The 24,520-nt window shown below is 41.9% G+C and overlaps 1 protein-coding gene across 4 annotated transcripts in view; it reads left to right on the top strand.

Moving 5' to 3' along the window:
* Window positions 1-24,520, top strand: part of LOC139378777 (lysine-specific demethylase 5A-like) — a 78,696-nt gene that overhangs the window by 19,012 nt on the left and 35,164 nt on the right. For all 4 annotated transcript variants that reach the window (XM_071121271.1, XM_071121272.1, XM_071121270.1 and 1 more), the window contains exons 6-20: window positions 299-377; window positions 8,654-8,745; window positions 8,991-9,158; window positions 11,249-11,368; window positions 13,198-13,356; window positions 13,630-13,811; window positions 14,597-14,759; window positions 15,498-15,617; window positions 16,648-16,842; window positions 17,135-17,316; window positions 22,130-22,254; window positions 22,371-22,521; window positions 22,811-22,931; window positions 23,135-23,311; window positions 23,441-23,619. In XM_071121271.1, coding sequence (XP_070977372.1) covers window positions 299-377; window positions 8,654-8,745; window positions 8,991-9,158; window positions 11,249-11,368; window positions 13,198-13,356; window positions 13,630-13,811; window positions 14,597-14,759; window positions 15,498-15,617; window positions 16,648-16,842; window positions 17,135-17,316; window positions 22,130-22,254; window positions 22,371-22,521; window positions 22,811-22,931; window positions 23,135-23,311; window positions 23,441-23,619 — 2,213 coding nt within the window. The remainder of the gene's footprint in view (window positions 1-298; window positions 378-8,653; window positions 8,746-8,990; window positions 9,159-11,248; window positions 11,369-13,197; window positions 13,357-13,629; window positions 13,812-14,596; window positions 14,760-15,497; window positions 15,618-16,647; window positions 16,843-17,134; window positions 17,317-22,129; window positions 22,255-22,370; window positions 22,522-22,810; window positions 22,932-23,134; window positions 23,312-23,440; window positions 23,620-24,520) is intronic.

Raw genomic sequence — 24,520 nt, 5'->3', positions numbered from 1 at the left:
TTTTTAATTGAACAGCGACCCAGCTTCTGCCCCTTCATCATTTCCAAGATTCCCCAGCTGCAGTTAGTAGAACTAACTATCCATGGGGTCAGTGGTTAATGTTTGTCATTCCAACAGGATCTAACTGTTTCCTGGACATCTCTCCAGGACTCTGCATCTGAAATAGACACTATTCCCTATATAGTACACTACTTTGGGGCCTGCATAATGCTCTGGTCAAAAGTAGTGCACTATACATTCTGGACTCATCCCAGGAACGCTCCCTGATGTTGTATTATGTTTCTGTCTCCTCTCCTAGCGGGAAAACAAAGAGCCCAAGACCATGCAGATCTTTGGCAGTGGTCCCAAGATGGTTGGTTTAGAGATTGTACCGGCTGGTAAGGAATTTAGCTAGTATTTGACTTCACTTATCCAGAGCAGATGCTGCAACGACAAGTGTGTTCAGGGATTTTTCGCCGATAGAAACGTTAGGGCAGGCCGCCTAAGCAGTTTATCGGGACGCCTAAGTCCAAGCTATATTTTTTATATATATTTTTTTATCTACATTTTCGCATGTTAAAATGCTTTGTGTTTTTAAACAACTTAGACCAGATATATAAATTATGTCGGAAAGATGAACCTACAATGCATTTAGAATGTATTCAGACCCTTCACTTTTTCCACGTTTTTTGTTATGTTCCAGCCTCTTCAATCTACAAACAATTCCCAATAATGACAAAGCGAAGATAGGTTTTTCGAAATGTTTGCTTATTTACCCATAGTTATGAGAACAAGGTGCCCCGTTAGCGGGACAACTTCCGGTGAAACTGGAGGGCGCGCAATTCGATTAAATAACATGGATTTGAAACATTTATGTACATATAAATGTACATATAAGTTCTTGTTAATCTAACTGCACTGTCCGATTTACAGTAGCCTTTACAGCGAAAACATGCCATGCGATTGTTTGAGGACGGCGCCCCAATATTTTTTTCATAAATTCACAAATAACGATGAAATATTCACTTACTTTTTGAAAATCTTCCTCTGATTTGTCATCCAAAGGGTCCCAGCTATAACATGTAGTGTCGTTTTGTTACATAAAATCCTTCTTTATATCCCAGAAAGTCTGTTTAGTTGGCGCCATCGATTTGAGTAATCCACTCGTTCAACATGCAGAGAAAGGAATCCAAAAATATACCGCTAAACTTTGTTAAAACAAGTCAAAATATGTTTCTATTGACTCCTCAGATACCCTAAAATGTAATCAAACTATAATATTTCATACGGAAATAAGTAAGTTCAATAGGAAAACGATATTAGCAGGTGCGTCTTCTCTTCATCGCACGCGCATACACAAATTTCCAAGACTGTGTCCCTGTAGTAAAACCTATTATTATTACTTATTTTGGAAGAAACAAGCCTGAAACCTTGAACATTGAGTGCTGACACCCAGTGGATGCCATAGGAATTGCAAACTGGGAGCTAGATATCATTATTTCCCTATACTTTCCATTGTAAGAGCATAGGCTCTCAAAAATCAGGTTGGTTTTTCTTTGGATTTCTCCTACCATATCTATTGTGTTATAGTCTCCTACATTATTTTAACATTTCTACAAACTTCAAAGTGACTTTCCAATGGTACACATTATATGCATATCCTGGCTTCAGGGCCTGAGCAACAGGCAGTTTACTTTAGGCACGTCAGTCAGGTGGAAATTGAGAGAAAAGGCCCCTAGCCTGAAGAAGTTAACCTCTGGCGCAGGCGTTCCGCTAGCGACCCACCTGGCCAACATCCGGTGAAATTGCAGAACGCCAAATTCAAAATACAGAAATACTCATTATAAACATTCATAAAAGATACAAGTGTTATACATCGGCTTAAATATTAACTTCTTGTTAATCTAGCCGCTGTGTCAGATTTTAAAAAGGCTTTACGGTGAAAGCATACCATTTAGATTATTTGAGGACAGCGCCCTGCTTACAGAAGCATACAAACATTTTCAAGCCAAGGTCGAGGAGTCACGAAAGTCAGAAATAGCAATACAATTAATCACTTACCTTTGAGCTTCTTCTGGTTGCAGTCACAAGAGTTCCTGTTACACAAATGTTTGTTTTGTTTGATAAAGTTCCTCTTTATGTCCCAACAACTTTTGTTCAGTAATCCACTGGCTCAATGGCGGTCACAACATGCAGATGAATACATCCTAATAGTACCGGTAAAAGTTGTTGAAACATGTCAAACGCTGTTTATAATTAATCCTCAGGTCGTCTGTCTAAATAATTGATAATATTTCAACCGGACAATATAGTGTCTTCAATAGAAAGGGAAAAACAACGAATGGCGCGCAATCGGTCACGAGCGCAAAGGAGCTCTGCTTCATTCTGCAAGCCACTTACAATATGGTCTCATTCTTCCTCGTTTTTCAGAATACAAGCCTGAAACAATGTCTAACGACTGTTGACATCTAGTGGAAGCCATAGGAACTGCAATCTGGGTCCTAACCCAACACATACTGTATAGGCAGGCAGTTGAAAACTACACACATCAAAAATAAAAGTTAAGGACTTGTAACTAAGCATTTCATGGTAAGGTCTACACTTGTTGAAATCGCTGCATGTGTCAAAGTTTGATTTGATACCATCCCTACACTGAAGCATGGTGGTGGCAGCGTCACGCTTATGGGATGTATTTCAGCGGCAGGAACTAGTCGACCAGTCTGGATTGAGGGAAAGCTGAACGGAGCAAAGTGCAGAGTTTCTTGACAACCTGCGACGGTTCACCTTCCAACAGGACAATTATCCTAAGCACACAGCCAAGACAATGCAGGAGTGGCTTCAGGACAAGTCTCTGAATATTCTTGAGTGGCCCAGCCAGGGACCCCAAATTAGCTTTAAAACGGCAACATTTCCTTTCAGCTCCATGGCAAAATGTGTAGAATTGCAGAAAATGAACTTTTGAAAACTGCAAAAATCTATCTTGTGCGGCTGCTGTGTCATCCTATGACTGTGCCATGTTGAAAGTCACTGAACACTTCAGTAAGGCCATTCTACTACCAATATTTGTCAATGGAGATTGCATGGCTGTGTGCTCAAAAGTTTTGACACCTACTTATTCCAGGGTTTTTCTTTGTTTTTACTTTTTTCTACATTGTAGAATAGTAGTGAAGATATCAAAACTTTAAAATAACACATGGAATCATGTAGTAACCAAAAAAGTGTTAAACAAATCAACATATATTTGAGATTCTTCAAATAGCCACCCTTTGCCTTGATGACAGCTTTGCACACTCTTGGCATTCTCTCAGCCAGCTTCATGAGGTATTCACCTGGAATGCATTTCAATTAACAGGTGTGCCTTTTTCATTTGTGGGATTTCTTTTCAATTCTTAGTGCGTTTGAGCCAATCAGAAATTGTGGCAAGAACAGCTCAAATAAACAAAGGGAAATGACAATCCATCATTACTTTAAGACATGAAGGTCAGTCAATCCAGAAAATTTCAAGAACTTTGAAAGTTTCTTCAAGAGCAGTCGCAAAAACCATCTGGCGTTATGGTGAAAGTGGCTCTCATGAGGTCCGCCACATGAAAGGAAGACCCCGAGTTACCTCTGCTGCAGAGGACAGGTTCATTAGTTACCAGCCTCAGAAAATTCAGCCCAAATATATGCTTCACAGAGAAAAAGTAAGACACATCTCAACATCAACTGTTCAGAGAAAAAGTAACAGACACATCTCAACATCAACTGTTCATAGGAGACTGTGTGAATCAGGCCTTCATACTTGAATTGCTGCAATGAAAGCACTACTAAAGGACACCAATAAGAAGAGGAGACTTGCTTGTGCCAAGAAACACAGGCAATGGACATTAGACCGGTGGAAATCTGTCCTTTGGTCTGAGTCCAAATTGGAGATTTTTGGTTCAAACCGCCGTGTCTTTGTGAGACCAGAGTAGGTGAACAGATGAGCTCTGCATGTGTGTTTCCCACCGTGAAGCATAGAGGACCAGGTGTGGGGGTGCTTTGCTGGTGACACGGTTTGTGATTTATTTAGAATTCAAGGCACATTTATCCAGCATGGCTACCACCGCATTCTGCAGCGATACGCCATCCCATCTGGTTTGCGCTTAGTCCCACTATCATTTGTTTTCAACAGGACAATGACCAAACACACCTCCAGGCTGTGTAAGGGCTATTTGACCAAGGAGAGTGATGGCGTGCTGCATAAGATTTATTTAATACAAAAATAGATATATTTAACCTTTATTTAACTAGTTAGGCAAGTTGAGAACAAGTTCTCATTTACAACTGCGACCTGACCAAGATTAAACAAAGCAGTTAGACACAAACAACAACAGTTACACATGGAATAAACAAAGTCTATATACAGTGTGTGCAAATGAGGGAAGATTAGGGAGGTAAGGCAATAAATAGCCCATAGAGGCAAAGTAATTACAATTTAGCAATTAAACACCGGAGAGATAGATGTGCAGAAGATGAATGTGCAAGTAGAGATACTGGGGTGCAAAGGAGCAAGACAAATAAATAACCATATGGGGATGAGGTAGCTGAATGGGCTATGTACAGGTGCAATGATCTGTAAGCTGCTCTGACATCTGATGCTTGAATTTAGTGAGGTAAGTATAAGACTCCAGCTTCACTGAGTTTTGCAATTTGTTCCAGTCATTGGCAGCAGAGAACTGGATGGAAAGGTGGCCAAAGTAGGAATTGGCTTTGGGGGTGACCAGTGCAATATACCTGCTGGAGCGCGTGCTACGGGTTGGTGCTGCTGTGCTGATCAGTGAGCTGAGATTAAGCGGGGCTTTACCAAGCAAAAATTTAAGATGACCTGGATCCAGTGGGTTTGGCGACGAATATGAAGCGAGTGCCAGCCAACGAGAGCATACAGGTCGCAGTGGTGGGTACTATATGGGGCTTTGGTGAAAAAACGGATGGCATCGTGAAAGACTGCATCCAGTTTGCTGAGTAGAGTGTTGGAGGCTATTTTGTAAATGACATTGCCAAAGTCAAGGATCGGTAGGATAGTCAGTTTTACGAGGGTTTGTTTGGCAGCATGAGTGAAGGATGCTTTGTTGCGAAATAGGAAGCCGATTCTGGATTTAATTTTGGATTGGAGATGTTTAACTTCTTATGGCTGGGGGGCAGTATTGAGTAGCTTGGATGAATAAGGTGCCTAAAGTAAACGGCCTGCTCCTCAGTTTCAGTTGCTAATATTAGCATATTATTATTAGTATTGGATAGAAAACACTCTGAAGTTTCTAAAACTGTTTGAATGATGTCTGTGAGTATAACAGAACTCATATGGCAGGCAAAATCCTGAGTTGAAATCCAAACAGGAAGTCTGAAATCTGAGCTTTGTATGTATACACCAGAGTCCCCAATGAAATCCCCTTGAGATCTTAATGTTGCACTGCCTAGGCGTTCCACTAGATGTCAACCATCAATAGAAATTATAATGAGACTTCTATGGTGTTGTGGGAGTGAATGAGAGCAGAATCTATCAGGTGACTGGCAGTCAGCCATTTTCTGATCATGCTTAATCCTCATGGTAAGAAGGAGAACTCCGGTTGGAACTTTATTGAAGCTATATGTTAAAAACATCCTAATGATTGATTCTGTACTTAGTTTGAAATGTTTCTTCGACTTGTAATATAACTTTTTGAAGTTTTTGTCGGATATAACGCTGACCAGAATAAGCGTTTGGATATGTATACCAAACGCGCTAACAAAATAAGGTATTTGGACATTATCGAACAAAACAAACATTTATTGTGGACCTGGGATTCCTGGAGTGCTTTCTGATATAGATCATCAAAGGTAAGGGAATATTTATCATGTAATTTCTTGTTGATGTCAAGATGGCGGCTATTGTGACATATTTCTGAGCGCCGTCTCAGATTATTGCATGGCTGGTTTATTCTGTAAAGTTTTTTTGAAATCAGACACAGCGGTTGCATTAAGGAGAGGTATATCTATAATTCCATGTGTATAACTTGTATTATCATCTACAATTATGATGAGTATTTCTGTTGAATGATGTGGCTATGCAAAATCACTGGTTGTTTTTGGAACTAGTGAATGTAACGCGCCTATGTAAACTCATATTTTGATAAATATGAACTTTATCAAACAAAACATACATGTATTGTGTAACATGAAGTCCTATTAGTGTCATCTGATGAAGATCATCAAAGGTTAGTGATTTAATTTTATATCTTTCTGCTTTTTGAAACTCCTCTTTGGCTGGGAAAAAAATGGCTGTGTTTTTCTGTGGTTATGTGGTGACCTAACATAATCGTTTGTGGTGCTTTCACTGTAAATCCTTTTTGATATCAAACACTGTGGCTGGATTAATGAGAATTCTATCTTTAAAATGGTGTAAAATACTTGTATGCGTGAGGAATTTTCATTGAGATTTTTGTTGTTTTGAATTTGGCGCCCTGCACTCCGCTAGCTGAACCCCAGTCCTAGACAGGTTAAGGACATTCAGAGACTTGTCCTAAAGCCACTCCTGCATTGTCTTGGCTGTGTGCTTAGGGTCGTTGTCCTGTTGGAAGGTGATCCTTCGCCCCAGACTGAGGTCTTGAGCTCTTTGGAGCAGGTTTTAAAGAAACTCTGTACTTTGCCTTGATCCTGACTAGTCACCCAGCCCCTGCCACTGAAAACATCCCCACAGCATGATGCTGCCACCATGCTTCACCGTAGGGATGGATCCAGGTTTCCTCCAGACGTGATGCTTGGCATTCAATCTTGATTTCATTAGACAAGAGAATCTCGTTTCTCTTGATCTGAGAGTCTTTAGGTGCCTTTTGGTAAACTCCAAGCGGCCTGTCAGGTGGCTTCTGTCTGGCCACTCTACCATAAAGGCCTGATTGGTGGAGTGCTGCAGAGATGGTTGTCCTTCTGGAAGGTTCTCCCATCTCCACAGAGGAACTCTGGAGCTATGTCATTGACCATTGGGTTCTTGGTCACCTCCTTGACCAAGGCCCTTCTCCCCTGATTGCTCAGTGTGGCCAGCTCTAGGAGGAGTCTTGGTGGTTCCAAACTTCTTCCATTTAAGAATGATGGAGGCCACTGTGTTCTTGGGTACCATCAATGCTGCAGAAATGTTTTGGTACCCTTCCCCAGATCTGTGCCTTGACACAATCATGTCTCAGAGCTCTACGGGCAATTCTTTCGACCTCATGGCTTGTTTTTTTCTCTGACATGCACTGTCAACTGTGGGACCTTTTTATATAGACAGGTGTGTGCCTTTCCAAATCATGTCCAATTTAATTTACCGCAGATGAACTCCAGTCAAGTTGTAGAAACATCTCAAGCATGATCAGTGGAAACAGGATGCACCTGAGCTCAATTTCAAGTCTCATAGCAAAGGGTCTGAATACTTATATAAATAAGGTTTTTTTTAAACATTTTTTAAAATAAATATAGTCATTCCAAAACCAGTTTCTCTTTTTTTATTATGGGGTATTGTGTGTAGATCGATGAGTTTTTATTTTATTTTTATTTAATACATTTTAGAAAAGGCTGTAATGTGATAAAGTCAAGGCGTCTGAATACTTTCCGAAGGCACTGTCTCTAGTGTATTTTTAGTCAATTGTTTGGCCAATAGACTTGTTTAACTGAGATTTATTTTGTCGGAAAGTAATATTTTTTCCCATAATGGATAGTGGTCACCGAACAGTTCTGAAACTATCTTCAGTGCAGCGTTGAAATGGCGCCATTCCCTGTATGTTGCTATGTGCAAAATAGCAAAGTTAACCAGCATATTGGTGTTGAGAACTATGCGGCAGAGACAGCGGCGGAGTGAGGCGATGAGGAAACAACCCGTGCCTTAATTGACTTAGAAAATTGGGGCCTATACTCAATAGCCTAACTGTTAAACGTGCCTTAATTTATAAATAATATATATATATATATATATATATATATATATATATATATATATATATTTCCTAAGCAATTTCGATAACAGAACTTCTCAGAGACCAGTAAGAAAAAAATTCAATTGACTGTACTTATGTTGCAGCTTCAGCGCGGACAGCACTATGAACACTTGCTGTGCTGTAGTGCCTGCTGGGAGAGGGAGAGAGTGATTTTAACACAGCGTGGACATCGGGTTCCCTCTTGAGTTGTTTGTATCTTAATTATTTCAACAGTACTTAAAGCACCAGAGAGGTTCAGTGCATATGTGGATTTCATTCAAACACTATACACGTAAAAGTACACAGTTTAAAAAGTTTGAAAGAAAAGACCACTCTCGGTCGACCAAGATTTTAAATTATATCTGATCGTGTTGGCATAAGATGTTGAATACATGGGGGCAATTATTTATATCTTGACACGCTGTATAATCTTAGTTTTTTAACAGTTCAAATTTTTTGTCCCTCATTACCTTAATTACAATGATACTCTCCTCACTGTGTTCATTAGCTGAACTAATTGCGCTGTTTGTCTACATAACCTGGTTCAAGCATTTGCCATTTAACCCTGAAGAAGGCACTTTGTGCTGAAATGTTGGTTGCTATACCCATTAAATGTTTTGGAGCATAATTAGTGTGCAATGTTCTTTCTGTATTTTTGGGGAAAATGCAAATTGTGGAATTCCCTCAGCTCAGTATTGTAGCAATTATGTTCTCTTGTGTTACATGAGAAGACGATGGGTTCAATAAGAAGCAGCGTCACCTGAAGGCCCAGGCCTTCGCCATTAAGATGCGACCACGCAAAGAAACCCTGGAGGTCAACTTTGTGAGTATCACCAGTTAACTTCCTCATTTGTGTCGGTCTAATATTCTATAATAATTTTTTTTGTAAGTATGAGTTGATTTACACTTTCCTTCTCTGTCTGTGTTGTCCTGTTCTAACTCACTAGAGTGCTTAGAAACAAATGAATCACTAGTGGACAACAGCTCAAAATATATTTTTTTGTTTCATGGACCACTTTTTGAACGTAATCATTTGATTTATTATTATTCTGTATTTCCTGTTTATAGATTCCCCAGATTGACCTGTACATGTGCCTGATGTGTGGGCGGGGTGACGAGGAGGACCGCCTCCTGCTGTGTGACGGCTGTGATGACAGCTACCACACCTTCTGTCTGATTCCGCCCCTGCAGGATGTCCCTAAGGGGGACTGGCGATGCCCCAAATGTGTTGCTGAGGTATGGAACTCTGGTGACCCTGCCACTACCCAAGCCGAAGCTGATTCCTCACTTAACCTCTAGCGTCGAGCAATCCCTCAAGGTGTTTTTCACATATCTATTCGATAATCTATCAGTGGTGGCAGTTGGCTTCTCATCAGAAGCAAACGGAAAAATACTGCAGCTGGAGATTACGCAATAATTGCGACGGAGGACACCAAGCGACCACCTGGTAGATGTAGTCTCTTATGGTCAATCTTCCAATGATATGCCTACAAATACGTCACAATGCTGTAGACACCTTGGGGAAAACGTGGAAAACGTAAGCTGACTCCTAGCTCCTTCACAGCCATATAAGGAGTCATTTGCATGAGGCGGTTTCAAAAAATGCGGCACTTCCTGATTGGATTTTTATCTGGGTTTCGCCTGTAACATCAGTTCTGTGGCACTCACAGACAATATATTTGCAGTTTTGGAAACGTCAGAATGATTTCTTTCCAAAGCTGTCAATTATATGTATAGTTGAGCATCTTTTCGTGGCAAAATATCTTGTTTAAAACGGGAATGTTTTTCATCCAAAAATTAAGAGCGCCCACGACAGTTAACTTGAATTTTCATGCTCGTCATGCATGTATTCTATATCAATGGAAGATTTTTGCAGAAGTTGTGAATTATAATTATTTATTTATTGTATCGCTTTCGGAAAATGTATCTCAAACAGCACAACATCACCACATATAGTTCATAAATACATACAGTTCACACATGCCTACCACGTGTTATAATTTTGGCTCCATATGAATAGGTTGTAGTGTTTGTTAAGATGTGATATACAGAACCAGTCAAGTTTTGACACACCTACTCATTCAAGGGTTTTTCTTTATTTTTACCATTTCTACATTGTAGAATAATACTGAAGACATCAGAACTATGAAAAAAACACATATGGAATCATGTAGTAACCAAAAAAGTGTTAAACAAATCAGCATATATTTGAGATTCTTCAAATAGCCACCCTTTGCCTTGATGACAGCTTTGCACACTCTTGGCATTCTCTCACCCAGCTTCTTGAGGTAATCATCTGGAATGCATTTCAATTAACAGGTGTGCCTGGTTAATTTGTGGGATTTCTTTCCTCAATGCATTTGAGCCGATCAGAAGGTAGGGGGGTATACAGAAGATAGCCCTATTTGGTAAAAGACCAAGTCCATATTATGGCAAGAACATCTCTAATAAGCAAAGAGAAACGACAGTCCATCATTACTTTAAGACATGGGGGTCAGTCAATACGGAAAATGTCAAGAACTTCAAGTGCAGTCGCAAAAACCAAGCACTATGATGAAATTGGCTCTCACGAGGACCGCCACAGGAAAGAAAGACCCAGACTTACCTCTGCTGCTTACCTCTGCTGCAGAGGACAAGTTCATTAGAGGTACCAGCCTCAGAAAATTCAGCCCAAATAAATGCTTCAGAGTTCAAGTAACAGACACATCTCAACATCAACTTTTCTGAGGGGGCTGCGTGAATCAGGCCTTCAGGGTCAAATTGCTACAAAGAAACTACTACTAAAGGACATCAAGAAGAAGAAGAGACTTGCTTGGGACAAGAAATACGAGCAATGGACAATCGACCGGTGGTGCTTGTCCAAATTTGAGAATTGTGGTACCAACCGCCGTGCCTTTCAGACGCAGAGTAGGTGAGCGGATGATCTCCGCATGTGTGGTTCCCCATTTAACCAGCATGACTACCACATCATTCTGCAGCAATATTCCATCCCATCTGTTTTGCGCTTAGTGGGACTATCATTTGTTTTCAACAGGCCGATGACCAAACACCTCCAGGCTGTGTAAGGGCGGAGTGCTGTGATGGAGTGCTGCATCAGATGACCTGGCCTCCGCAATCACCCAACCTCAACCCAATTGAGTTGGACCGCAGAGTGAAGGAAATTCAGCCAATAAGTGCTTAGCATATGTGGAAACTCCTTCAAGACTGGAAAAGCATTCCAGGTGAAGCTGGTTGAGAGAATGCCAACAGTGTAAAATTGTCAAGGCAAGTGGTGTCTGCTTTGAAGAATCTCAAATATAAAATATTTTTTGATTTTCACCCTACAGGAGTGCAGTAAGCCGCGGGAGGCGTTTGGCTTTGAGCAAGCCGTGAGGGAGTACACCCTGCAGAGCTTTGGAGAGATGGCTGACCACTTCAAGTCAGACTACTTCAACATGCCTGTGCACGTACGTATCAAAATCAAATGGTCACCTTGAGTAATAGGCAAAAATCTAAAGAAAACTTTTTATTTTGGAATACATACAGTGGGGCAAAAAATATAGTCAGCCACCAATTGTGCAAGTTCTCCCACTTAAAAAGAATTGTAATTGTCATCATAGGTACACTTCAACTATGACAGACAAAATTGAGAAAAAAAATCCAGAAAATCACATTGTAGGATTTTTTTATGAATTTATTTGCAAATTATGGTGGAAAATAAGTATTTGGTCACCTACAAACAAGCAAGATTTCTGGCTCTCACAGACCTGTAACTTCTTCTTTAAGAGGCTCCTCTGTCCTCCACTCGTTACCTGTATTAATGGCACCTGTTTGAACTTGTTATCAGTATAAAAGACACCTGTCCACAACCTCAAACAGTCACACTCCAAACTCCACTATGGCCAAGACCAAAGAGCTGTCAAAGGACACCAGAAACACAATTGTAGACCTGCACCAGGCTGGGAAGACTGAATCTGCAATAGGTAAGCATCTTGAAGCAGTTGAAGAAATCAACTGTGGGAGCAATTATTAGGAAATGGAAGACATACAAGACCACTGATAATCTCCCTCGATCTGGGGCTCCACGCAAGATCTCACCCCGTGGGGTCAAAATTATCACAAGAACGGTGAGCAAAAATCCCAGAACCACACGGGGGGACCTAGTGAATGACCTGCAGAGAGCTGGGACCAAAGCCTACCATCAGTAACACACTACGCCGCCACAGACGTGTCCCCCTGCTTAAGCCAGTACATGTCCAGGCCCGTCTGAAGTTTGCTAGAGAGCATTTGGATGATTCAGAAGAAGATTGGGAGAATGTCATATGGTCATATGAAACCAAAATATAACTTTTTGGTAAAAACTCAACTCGTCGTGTTTGGAGGACAAAGAATGCTGAGTTGCATCCAAAGAACACCATACCTACTGTGAAGCATGGGGGTGGAAACATCATGCTTTGGGGCTGTTTTTCTGCAAAGGGACCAGGACGACTGATCCGTGTAAAGGAAAGAATGAATGGGGCCATGTATCGTGAGATTTTGAGTGAAAACCTCTTTCCATCAGCAAGGGCATTGAAGATGAAACGTGGCTGGGTCTTTCAGCATGACAATGATCCCAAACACACCGTCCGGGCAATGAAGGAGTGGCTTCGTAAGAAGCATTTCAAGGTCCTGGAGTGGCCTAGCCAGTCTCCAGATCTCAACCCCGTAGAAAACACTTTGGAGGTAGTTGAAAGTCTGTGTTGCCCAGCAACAGCCCCAAAACATCACTGCTCTAGAGGAGATCTGTATGGAGGATTGGGCCAAAATACCAGCAACAGTGTGTGAAAACCTTGTGAAGACTTACAGAAAACGTTTGACCTCTGTCATTGCCAACAAAGGGTATATAACAAAGTATTGAGAAACTTTTGTTATTGACCCAATAGTTATTTTCCACCATAATTTGCAAATAAATTCATAAAAAAATCCTACAATGTGATTTTCTGGATTTTTCTTCTCATTTTGTCTGTCATAGTTGAAGTGTACCTATGATGAAAATTACAGGCCTCTCATCTTTTTAAGTGGGAGAACTTGCACAATTGGTGGCTGACAATACTTTTTTTCCCCCACTATGTTCTGGCTAGGTCCATCTCAAAATCAAGTCCGACGTATTCAACACACTTTTTTGGGGTGATTTATCTTTTTATTTTTTTTCGTCCTTCATGCTGTTTGAAGTTGATCACCTAACCTTTCTCTCCCACTAATGCGCAATCACATCTAAACAATGCATGTGTGTGTTCTCCTTTCTCTGCACCCCCAGATGGTGCCTACAGAGCTAGTGGAGAAGGAGTTCTGGCGTCTGGTGAGCTCCATCGAGGAGGATGTCATTGTGGAGTACGGAGCTGACATCAGCTCTAAGGAGGTGGGCAGCGGCTTCCCCGTTAGGGATGGCAAGAGACGGCTACTGGGAGACGAAGAGGTAACTATGCACCAACTGGGACAAATGACCTCGACTCTTTCTCGTTAGTCTTTCGCCACCTTTTCAAAACGCATTGGAGGTGAAGATCTGTTCCTACATTCGGACCTTCTCCTCTAATGCCTTTTATGGAATAGAGAGAGGACATGACACAAGGAATCGTGGCAAGATTAATTGAGAAAGAGCCCCTGTATGAAATCCACTCCCTTAACGGCTTGCTTTTGTTATTTACGATCAATAAGTAACTTTGATCACCTCTGTCTTGTTCTTCTGTAGGAGTATGCCAATTCAGGCTGGAACCTGAATAACATGCCAGTCCTGGAGCAGTCGGTCCTTACCCACATAAACGTGGATATCTCTGGCATGAAGGTGCCCTGGCTCTATGTGGGCATGTGCTTCTCCTCCTTCTGCTGGCACATCGAGGACCACTGGAGCTACTCCATCAACTTCCTGCACTGGTAAAGTAACAAACATGAATTTCTTGTCCTAAATCAGCCGCTTACCCAAGTATTTAGTAATACTATATTTTTTTGTTCAAAGGACACAAATAACGTGTTTTTTTAAGTCCTCAGTGGGATGAGACAGACAAAACAATGTAAACCGTATACAATGTTGCTGTTGTGGAAAGATTCTTACACAGGGAAAGTAAATCTTAAATGAATCTTTGTTTATTGTCAGCGCGCTGGAGAGGTTCCAACTCAATACACCATAGTACACATGTCAATCAGGAGCTCTCCCTGGGTCATTCCCAGCAGTTGTCTTATATATGGCTATACACAGACAAGTTATATTTGCATGATTTAGCATAATTAATTCATCATTACCGTTTTGTTTCATTCATGTGACTGACCAATACTGTTTCATAACATGACAGACCAACACCTCACGAGGCTTCTCCTCTCCTCTCTGAGACCTTGAAACAGAACTTTTGTTCGTTCTCATAACAACATCTGGGCGTACTGCCAAATTGCAGCTACTGATAAGTGAGGATTTGTACAGTCACTTGCATGAACACAAACATTGGCCTATAACAGCCCTCTATTTAATCTTCAAATAATATTTTTGCAGGAATCTCCTTGCGAATGATTTTGCCGAAGATTGTAATAGAACACAGAAATTAGTTATAAGAAAAGAACCAACATTAAAATTCCCATTACATTGCAATGGGTCATAGATACAATTGTACTCCCTATCTTCATTTGACTGATTGGTTAACCATCTCTCTCTCTGCCTGTCTCTCCAGGGGGGAGCCTAAGACGTGGTATGGTGTCCCGGCCCACGCGGCAGAGCAGCTGGAGTCAGTGATGAAGAAGCTGGCCCCAGAGCTGTTTGACTCTCAGCCTGACCTGTTGCACCAGCTTGTCACCATCATGAATCCCAACATCCTCATGGAGCATGGAGTGCCCGTATGTAGTGTGTGTTTCCATCAGTAGCTGTATGTATCAACTGTTTCATAGGAGGAGTGCTGATCTAGGAACAGTTTTGCCTGTTGGATCACAATGAATACGTTTATAGATCTCAAGGGTCGAGATCTGACCCTCGATCAGAACTCCGCCTCTGAGACGCTTGATACATACGGCCCCTGGCCTCTTTTACGCAGTGGTGTGAAGTACTTAAAATACTTTAAAGTACTGCTTGAGTAGTTTTTTTGGGTATCTATACTGAACTTTACTGTTTTATATTTTGGACAACTTTTACTTAACTACATTCGCCAGACATTTTGACCTGACACCCAAAAGTTCTTGTTACATTTTGAATACTTAGCAGGACAGGAAAATTGTCCAATTCACAAATTTATCAAGAAAACATCCCTGGTCTACCCTATTGCCTCTGATCTGACGGACTCACTAAACACATGCTTCATTTGTAAATGATGTCAGAGTGTTTGAGTGTGCCCCTGGCTATCCATAAATTGAAAAAAATAAAACTGCCATATGGTTTGCGTAATATAAGCAATTTTAAATAATTTTTACTTTTAGACTTTTACTCAAGTTGTATTTTACTGGGTGACTTTTACTTGAGTCATTTTCTAGTAAGGCATCTTTACTTTTACTCAAGTATGACAATTGGGTGCTTTTTCCACAGCTGTTTTTACAAGACCAATTCTGCATCGTGTCTTTTACTGGTGTGTTTGTGCCACTTAGGTTTTCCGCACCAACCAGTGTGCGGGGGAGTTTGTGGTGACCTTTCCCAGAGCCTACCACAGTGGCTTCAACCAGGGATACAACTTTGCTGAAGCTGTCAACTTCTGTACCGCAGACTGGGTGAGTTTAAAGTTTTAGCAAGTGTTTGTGTGTAAACACATATTACCAGAATGTTTAATTGGAATTTTGAAATTTGGAGTAGGTTTGGGCGGTATCAAGATTATCATACCTTCATACCGATTTTGTGCCATAACGGAATATTCGGTAATACCGGCACTGTTTTCAAACCCAATTGATAATCTGTCATCTAAAGGTTAACAATGCTAACAAGAACATGTAAAATCCCATAGTGAATGCTAACTAAATGCTAACAAGCGCATTTCAAATATTTTATAGTCACTGACCTAAACTCAAATGCTGCACGCACAAAACAAATATTAGACAGCAAGGCTTTGGATCAGGAAGGGGATTATCTGAATGCTTGATTTTGGAAGAAGCTAACCACTTAGCTAACTAACTACTAAATTAGCAAACCAAATGCAGAACTTCAGAGCATTTACCACATTTTAGACAGTTACTTAGTTATAAGATATCTTGCAGGCAAACATTTAGTTGTGAATTCCATACTGTAACTAGATCACCTGGTGCATGCTGCACAACTGTGAGTGACTCACAAGGCTGTGGTCTCAGTAGTAGTTCTGTGCTTGTAAACAAAAACAACGTGACTGGGGACTACCGTTAATTTTTCATTATGAAGCTTATGTTACTGGTGAAATGGAAGATCGCAATCTTTATCTCCAAACATATTGCACAAGTTGACTGCAGGTATTTACTTGAGTTGCAACAGATATTCAAATTAATAAAAAAAACATCAAATAAGTAGTTTCAACGCTATTGACGGTATTGGAAAACCATCTCGTGGCTATTTCCAAATGCCCCGGTATACCGCCCAAGCCTAGTTGGGAGCTTAAAATTGTTTCGTAAAATATTTTATACCCTTCTTACTGTCTGCATTGTTGTCTTGGTGACTCAATCATCTTAGATATTCCCGTTCCATTGCTTTCTTTGCTTCTCCTTGATGTTTTGAGGAGAAAGGATCAAAGGAATCGATTAGACTTTTGACTGTCTCTGTGTGTCCATCCCCTTCAAGCTCCCGATGGGTCGTCAGTGTGTGGCCCACTACCGGCGGCTCCACCGCTACTGTGTCTTCTCCCACGAGGAGCTGCTGTGCAAGATGGCTGCCGACCCCGAGAGCCTGGATGTGGAGCTGGCTGCTGCAGTCTTCAGAGAGATGGGAGAGATGATGGAGGAAGAGACACGGCTCAGACAGGCCTTGCAGGAGATGGTGAGGGACAGGGCCCAGGGGGATTTCTATATAAACAACTTTTTGTCACTTTAGGAGAACTTGACAGGAGGGCCAGGACAGAGAGGGTGAAGTAATGCAAGCGGGGTTTACCTGGGAATACATTATGATGATACACTATCTAACAATATATTGACATCGCACGATCCCAAAGATATGTTTCAAATGATTTCCTATCACCCCAAAAGTTAATCAATTCTGTAATTTCACATTCGTCCTTCCAGTCTAGTTGAAGTGGATTGTTTTCTGGTTGCGATTTTCCCTCTGTCTGCAGGGTGTGCTGTCCTCGGAGCAGGAGGTGTTTGAGCTGGTCCCTGATGACGAACGGCAGTGTCAGAAGTGTAAGACCACCTGTTTCCTGTCAGCTCTGACGTGTCCCTGCAGCCCAGAGCATCTCGTCTGTCTGCACCACGCCAAGGAGCTATGTGACTGTCCCCTGGGAATCAAGTGTCTACGGTTAGTTACTACAGCTGTGTGATATGGACCAAAGACCATCTGGAGCAATAACTTCATAACAATGTGCACTAGTTTTTAATTTATTATCCTTTAAACTACTACTAGCTTAATGGTTGTAGCTATCAATTGTCCTATTAACAATCACCCATGTTAACAAACATTTCATTTCAAACTTCACATTTATCTAAAATAGGCTACTTATCTTAATGATCGCTAAGTGATTTGTCAAATCAAATTTGATCAAAATTGTATATGTCACATGAGCGAATACAACAGGTGTGGGACTTATTTACAAGCCCTTAACCAACAATGCAGTTTTAAGAAAATACCAACAACAAAGAAAGTAAGAGTTAAGAATAACAAATAATTAGTCTGGGTAGCCATTTGATTAGCTGTTCAGGAGCCTCTTGGACCTAGATTTGGCGCTCTGGTACAGCTTGCCGTGTGGTAGCAGACAGAACAGTCTATGACACGGGTGGCTGGAGTCTGACAATTTTTGGGGCCTTCCTCTGACACTGCCGTGTACAGAGGTCCTGGATGGCAGGAAGCTTGGCCCCGGTGATGTACTGGGCCGTATGCACTACCCTCTGTAGTGCATACGGAGGTCGAGCAGTTGCCATACCAGGTAGTGATGCAACCCGTCAGGATGCTCTCAATGGTGCAGTTGTAAGACCCATGCTAAATCTTTTCAGTCTCCTGAGGGGGAATAGGTTTTGTCGTGCCATCTTCACGACTGTAATGGTGTGCTTGGACCATGTTAGTTTGTTGGTGATGTGGAAGCCAAGGAACTTGAAGCTTTCAACCTGCTCCACTTCAGCCCAGTTGAGAATGGGGGCATGCTCGGTCCTCTATTTCCTATAGTCCACAATCATCTCCTTTGTCTTGATCACGTTGAGGGAGAGGTTGTTATCCTTGCACCACACGGTCAGGTCTCTGACCTTCTCCCTACAGGCTGTCTTGTCGGTGATCAGGCCTACCACTTTTGTCATCAGCAAACTTAATGATGACGTTGTTGGAGTCATGCCTGGCTCTGCAGTCATGAGAGAGAACCGTGAGTACAGGAGGGGGCTGAGCACGCACCGCTGAGGGGCACCCGTGTTGAGGGTCAGCGTGGCGGATGTGTTGTTACCTACCCTTACCACATGGGGGCGGCCCGTCAGGAAGTCCAGGATCCAGTTGCAGAGGGATGTGTTTAGTCCCAGGGTCCTTAGTACCCTCAAAGCTCATCACTCAGCTATGGTGTTGAACGCTGAGCTGTTGTCAACGAATAGCATTCTCGCATAGGTGTTCCTTTTGTCCAAGTGGGGAAGGGCAGTGTGGATTGCATTAGAAATTGCGTCATCTGTGGATCGGTTGGTGCAGTAATGCAAATTGGAGTGGGTCTAGGGTTTCTGGGATAATGGTGTTGATGTGAGCCATGACCAGCATTTCAAAGCATTTCATGGCTACAGATGTGAGTGCTATGGATCGGTAGTCATTTAGGCAGGTTACCTTAGTGTTCTTGGGCACAGGGACTATGGTGGTCTGCTTGAAACATGTTGGTATTACAGACTCAGTCAGTGACAGGTTGAAAATGTCAGTGAAGACACTTGCCAGATGGTCAGTGCATGCTCGGAGTACACGTCCTGGTAGTCTGTCTGGCCCAGCGGCCTTGTGAATGTTGACCTGTTTTAAAGTTCTTACTCACATCGCCTGCAGGAGAGCGTGATCACACAGTCGTCCGGGACAGCTGATGCTCTCATGCATGTTTCAGTGTTACTTGCATCGAAGCGAGCATAGAAGTTATTTTGCTAATCTGTTAGGCTCATGTCACTGGGCAGCTCTCGGCTGTGCTTCCCTTTGTAGTCTAATACTTTTCAAGCCCTGCCACATCCGTCGAGCGTCGGTGCCGGTGTAGTACAATTCGATCTTAGTCCTGTATTGTTGCTTTGCCTGTTTGATGGTTTGTCTGAGGGCATAGTGGAACTTCTTATAAGCTTCCGGGTTAGAGTCCCGCTCCTTGAAAGCGGCAGCTCTACCCTTTAGCTCAGTGCGAATGTTGCCTGTAATCCATGGCTTCTGTTTGGGGTACAGTGGGGCAAAAAAGTATTTAGTCAGCCACCAATTGTGCAAGTTCTCCCACTTAAAAAGATGAGAGGCCTGTAATTTTCATCATATGTACACTTCCTCATCTTTTTAAGTGGGAGAACTTGCACAATTGGTGGCTGACTAAATACTTTTTTGCCCTACAGTCACTGTGCACTTATTGATAAAGCCAGTGACTGATGTGCTGTACTCATCAATGCCATTGGAAGAATCCCGGAACATATTTCAGTCTGTGCTAGCAAAACAGTCCTGTAGTTTAGCATCTGTTTCATCTGACCACTTTTTTATAGACCGAGTCACTGGTGCTTCCTGCTTAAATTTTTGCTTGTAAGCAGGAATCAGGAGGAGAGAGCTTTGCGAGAGAGAGCTTTGGACGCGTCTCTGTGTGTGGAGTAAAGGTGGTCTAGAATTTTTTTCCCTCTGGTTGCACATTTAACATGCTGATAGAAATTAAGTGAAACTGATTTCCCTGCATTTTAATCACCGACCACTAGGTGCGCCGCCTCGCGTTTTCCTGTTTGCTTATGACGGTATACAGCTCATTGAGTGAGGTTTTAGTGCCAGCATCGGTCTGTGGTATGTAGACAGCTATGAACAATACAGATAAACTCTCTAGGTAGATGGTGTGGTCTACAGCTTATCATGAGATACTCTCTCAGGTGAGTAAAACCTTGAGACTTTCTTAAATATCGTGCACCAGCTATTGTTTACAAATATGCTTAGGCTCCCGCCCCGTGTCTTACCAGAGGCAGCTGTTCTTTCCTGCTAATAGTGTATAACCCACCATCTGTATTTTCTTATTGTCGTCGTTCAGCCACGATTCTGTGAAACCTAACATATTACAGTTTTTAGTGTCCCGGTGGTATGATATACATGCTTTCAGTCCGTCCCATTTATTTTCCAGCGATTGAACGTTAGCTAGCAGAATGGAAGGAAAAGGCAGATTAGCCACTCATCGCCTGATCCACACAAGGCACCCTGATCTCTTTCCGCAAAAGCTCAGTTTTCTTTTCCAGCGAATCACGGGGATCTGGGCCTGGTCGGGTGTCTGTAGTATATCCCTCGCATCCTACTCATTGAAGACGAACTCCTCGTTCAATTTGAGTTGAGTAATTCCAGTTCTGATGTCCAGAAGCTCGTTTTGGTCATTAGAGACGGTAACAGCAACACTATGTACAAAACAAGTTACGAACAACGAGAAAAAAACAAACAAAATATCATGGTTGGTTTAGAGCCGATATGACGGCAGACCTCCCCTCCGGCGTCATCATCATTGTTATGGTCAGTGTCGATAAAAAATGTCTGATCGTCCCAGCTCTACTAAGGGGGGGGGGGGTGGTTGTTGGGGTGGGAGGGCAGCTCTACTGAGGAGAGAGGGGTGGGTGAGTGAATAAATTAATTTAGGGAGTTACAAGTGTCTCTGGTGAGAAGGAATGGGATAAATGGATGGATGAATGAAGTAGAGGTGTTAGGAACTCTGTACTGCTCAGAAGCCCCCATAAGAGCCCACTGATTAATGATAGTTGTTTTACAATGCATCAGTGATGACTTGGATGTAGTTTCACTGACCCAAAATAAATCTAATCTCCATTGAAAGTTGTTTTTTAATGATTCAATAGGAAGCTAGGGGGCAGAATTTTCACTTTTGGATAAATAGCGTGCCCAATTTCAACTTCCTGCTACTCATGACAAGAATATAAGATATGCATATAATTCGTAGATTTGGATAGAAAACACTCTGAAGTTTCTAACTGTTTGAATCATGTCTGTGAGTATAACCAAATTTATGTAGCAGGCAAAACCCCTGAGGACTAACTGTTCAGATTTTTTTTTGTTTTTTTCCCCCTCTCTGTTCCCTGAAATGTCTTTGCCATAGGATATTTCATAGGAACCTATTTTCAGTTCCTACCGCTTCCACTGGATGTCACCAGTCTTTGGAATTTGGTTGAGGTTATTCCTTTGTGCAATGAAGAAGTAGGCCAACTTGGAACTGGGGACACTTTTGTGAGTTGCGCAAGACGTGAAAAGCAGCGCTGGTTTGTTTTCTTTCCTGTATTGAATACAGATTGCCCCGTCTACAATTTGATCGATTATTAACGTTTAAAAATACCCAACGTTGTATTAAAAAGTAGTTTGAAATATTTTGGCAAAGTTTATAGGCATCTTTTCAAATATTTTGTAGTGACGTTTTTGTGAGCTGTTTTTTTCTGTATCAAACGTGCTTTATAAATGGACATTTTGGGTATATATGGACGGAATTAATCGAACGAAAGGACCAATTGTGATGTTTATGGGACATATTGGAGTGCCAACAAAAGAAACTCGTCAAAGGTAATGCATGTTTTATATTTTATTTCAGCGTTTTGTGTAGCGCCTGCAGGGTTGAAATATGCTAGCTCCTTTGTTCACTGCTGGTGCAGATGGGTGCAGGCTATCAGATAATAGCTTCTTATGCTTTCGCCGAAAAGCATAAAAAAAATCTGACATGTTGGCTGGATTCACAACGAGTGTAGCTTTAATTGAGTATCTTACATGTGTGATTTAATGAAGGTTTGAATTTTATAGCATTTTATTTGAATCTCTCGCTCTGCATTTCCTCTGGCAATTGGCCAGTTGAGACATTTGCGTCCCGCCTATCCCTAAGAGGTTTTAATATGGGTCAATTTGACCACGTATAGCAATCAATATTAAATAGATTCTGACGCTCTTCTGTCTCTTTGTATTCCAGCTACCGGTATGATCTGGAGGAGTTTCCCTCCATGCTGTATGGGGTGAAGTCCAGAGCCCAGTCCTATGACACCTGGGCCAAGCGGGTCACTGATGCCTTGGCTGCTGACCACAAGAACAAGAAAGGTAGGAGGACAATCTGGTGGAAATACTCTGCAAAATATTATAACAATTGTACTGTGATACCCCATGCCTCATGTCTTTCTTCCCTGTCTGTGTCTCTGTCAATTTCCCTTTGTCAGACCTGATAGAGTTGAAGGTTCTTCTGGAGGATGCAGAGGACAGGAAGTATCCAGAGAACAGTCTGTTCCGTCGGCTCAGAGAGATGGTGAAGGAGGCCGAAACCTGCTCTTCTGTGGCCCAGGTACTGCTCAGCCGCAAGCAGAGACACAGGTCAGTAGAGTACAGATACACACACTGCTGTTATGTCACACTAAAGTGTATATCCCTTTTCTCTACCCTTCTCCTGAATTGTGCACTTGCACACTCCACACCATGGAATTAAAAGCATTGGTTTGGTGCCAGCATTCTCCTTTATTGTTTTTACACCATAGAATCTGTGAGGGAGAGTGTGCTAGTGCACACTTTGGGAGAAGGGTAGCAAATCGGGACATAACCTAAAGCACCATTTAACATGTATACCCTAATAAATCAACTCAAAGTATATGTCTCTGTATTCCAGTACCAGGCAGCATCCAGAGAGCAGCAGGACTCGTAACAAGCTGACAGTGGAGGAGCTGAAAGTCTTTGTAGAGCTGCTGTTCAAACTGCCCTGTGTCATTGGACAGGCTCGACAGGTCAAAGTAAGTCCCACACCTAATACAGTCACTGGCCCTTCTTAAGAGATGTACAGTAATTCTCCTCCTCTTGACATCCTACTCTATTTGTATTTTATCACTGAAGTTGACCTGTCCCCAAACCACTATTAGTTGATTAGTAGTCCTTGATTGTTAGTATTTAACACCATATCCCTTGGCCCTTCATCCCTGTCTCCCTCCCTCCACAGGAGTTACTAGAGAACGTGGAGGACTTCCATGAGAGAGCCCAGGTAGCCCTGGCTGACGAGCTGCCTGACTCCTCCAAGCTGCAGGCCCTGCTAGACCTGGGTGGAGGTCTGGATGTGGAACTACCTGAGCTGCCCAGGCTCAAACAGGAGCTGCAGCAGGCCCGCTGGCTGGATGAGGTGATGACTGATGATATTATTGTACATTAGCGTAGTGTTTTACCTCACTTTGTGCTTTCTTCAGCAGTCTAAAATGTATGTTTTATGGGAGAGGAAAAATATTTAATTGAAACATTTTGTTATCATTAGGTGCGTGTGACGTTGGCAGAGCCCCACCGGGTGACCCTGGAGTTGATGAAGCGGCTGATAGACTCTGGGGTGGGGCTGGCACCACACCATGCTGTGGAGAAGGCCATGGCTGAGTTGCAGGAGATACTCACTGTGTCAGAGAGATGGGAGGACAAGGCCTGCGCATGCCTACAGGCCAGGTAATGATGAAGATACACATTACACACCTATGGAACAGTTATCTCATCTGCCTAAAGGCCAGGTAAATGAGAATATGACAATGCTTTTCTAAAGTCACCTCAAATCAAATTTTATTGGGCACATACACATGGTTAGCAGATGTTATTGCGATTTGTAGGGAAATGCTTATGCTTGTATAAAATATATGGATAAGCAGTGACAGAGCGGCTAAGATATGATAGTGAAGGATACAGTATATACACTAGAAGTTCGACCGATTATGATTTTTCAACGCCGATACCGATTTATTGAGCCAATACTGATTAATCGGCCAATTTTCTTTTGGATTTTTATTCTGATTTTTTTATGTATATGTATTTTTTAATTTTATTTGTAATAATGACAATTACAACAATACTGAATTAACACTTATTTTAACTTAATATAATATATCAATAAAATCAATTTAGCCTCAAGTAAATAATGAAACATGTTCAATTTCGTTTAAATAATGCGAAAGCAAAGTTTTGGAGAAGAAAATAAGTGCAATATGTGCTATGTAAGAAAGCTAACGTTTCAGTTCCTCGCTCAGAACATGAGAACATATGAAAGCTGGTGGTTCCTTTTAACATGAGTCTTCAATATTCCCGGGTAAGAAGTTTTAGGTTGTAGTTATTATAGGAATTATAGGACTATTTCCCTCTATTCCATTTGTATTTCATTAACCTTTGACTATTAGATGTTCTAAAAGGCACTTAAATATTGCCAGTGTAACAGTATAGCTTCCGTCCCTCTCCTCGCTCCTCTCTGGGCTCGAATCAGCAACACAACGACAACAGCTACCATCGAAGCAGCGTTACCCATGCAGAGCAAGGGGAACAACTACTAGAAGTCTCAGAGCGAGTGACGTTTGAAACGCTA

The sequence above is a fragment of the Oncorhynchus clarkii genome, chromosome 21 (genome assembly GCF_045791955.1).
Source record: "Oncorhynchus clarkii lewisi isolate Uvic-CL-2024 chromosome 21, UVic_Ocla_1.0, whole genome shotgun sequence".
NCBI lineage: Eukaryota > Metazoa > Chordata > Actinopteri > Salmoniformes > Salmonidae > Oncorhynchus > Oncorhynchus clarkii.
This window is presented reverse-complemented; position numbering and strand designations above follow the sequence as displayed.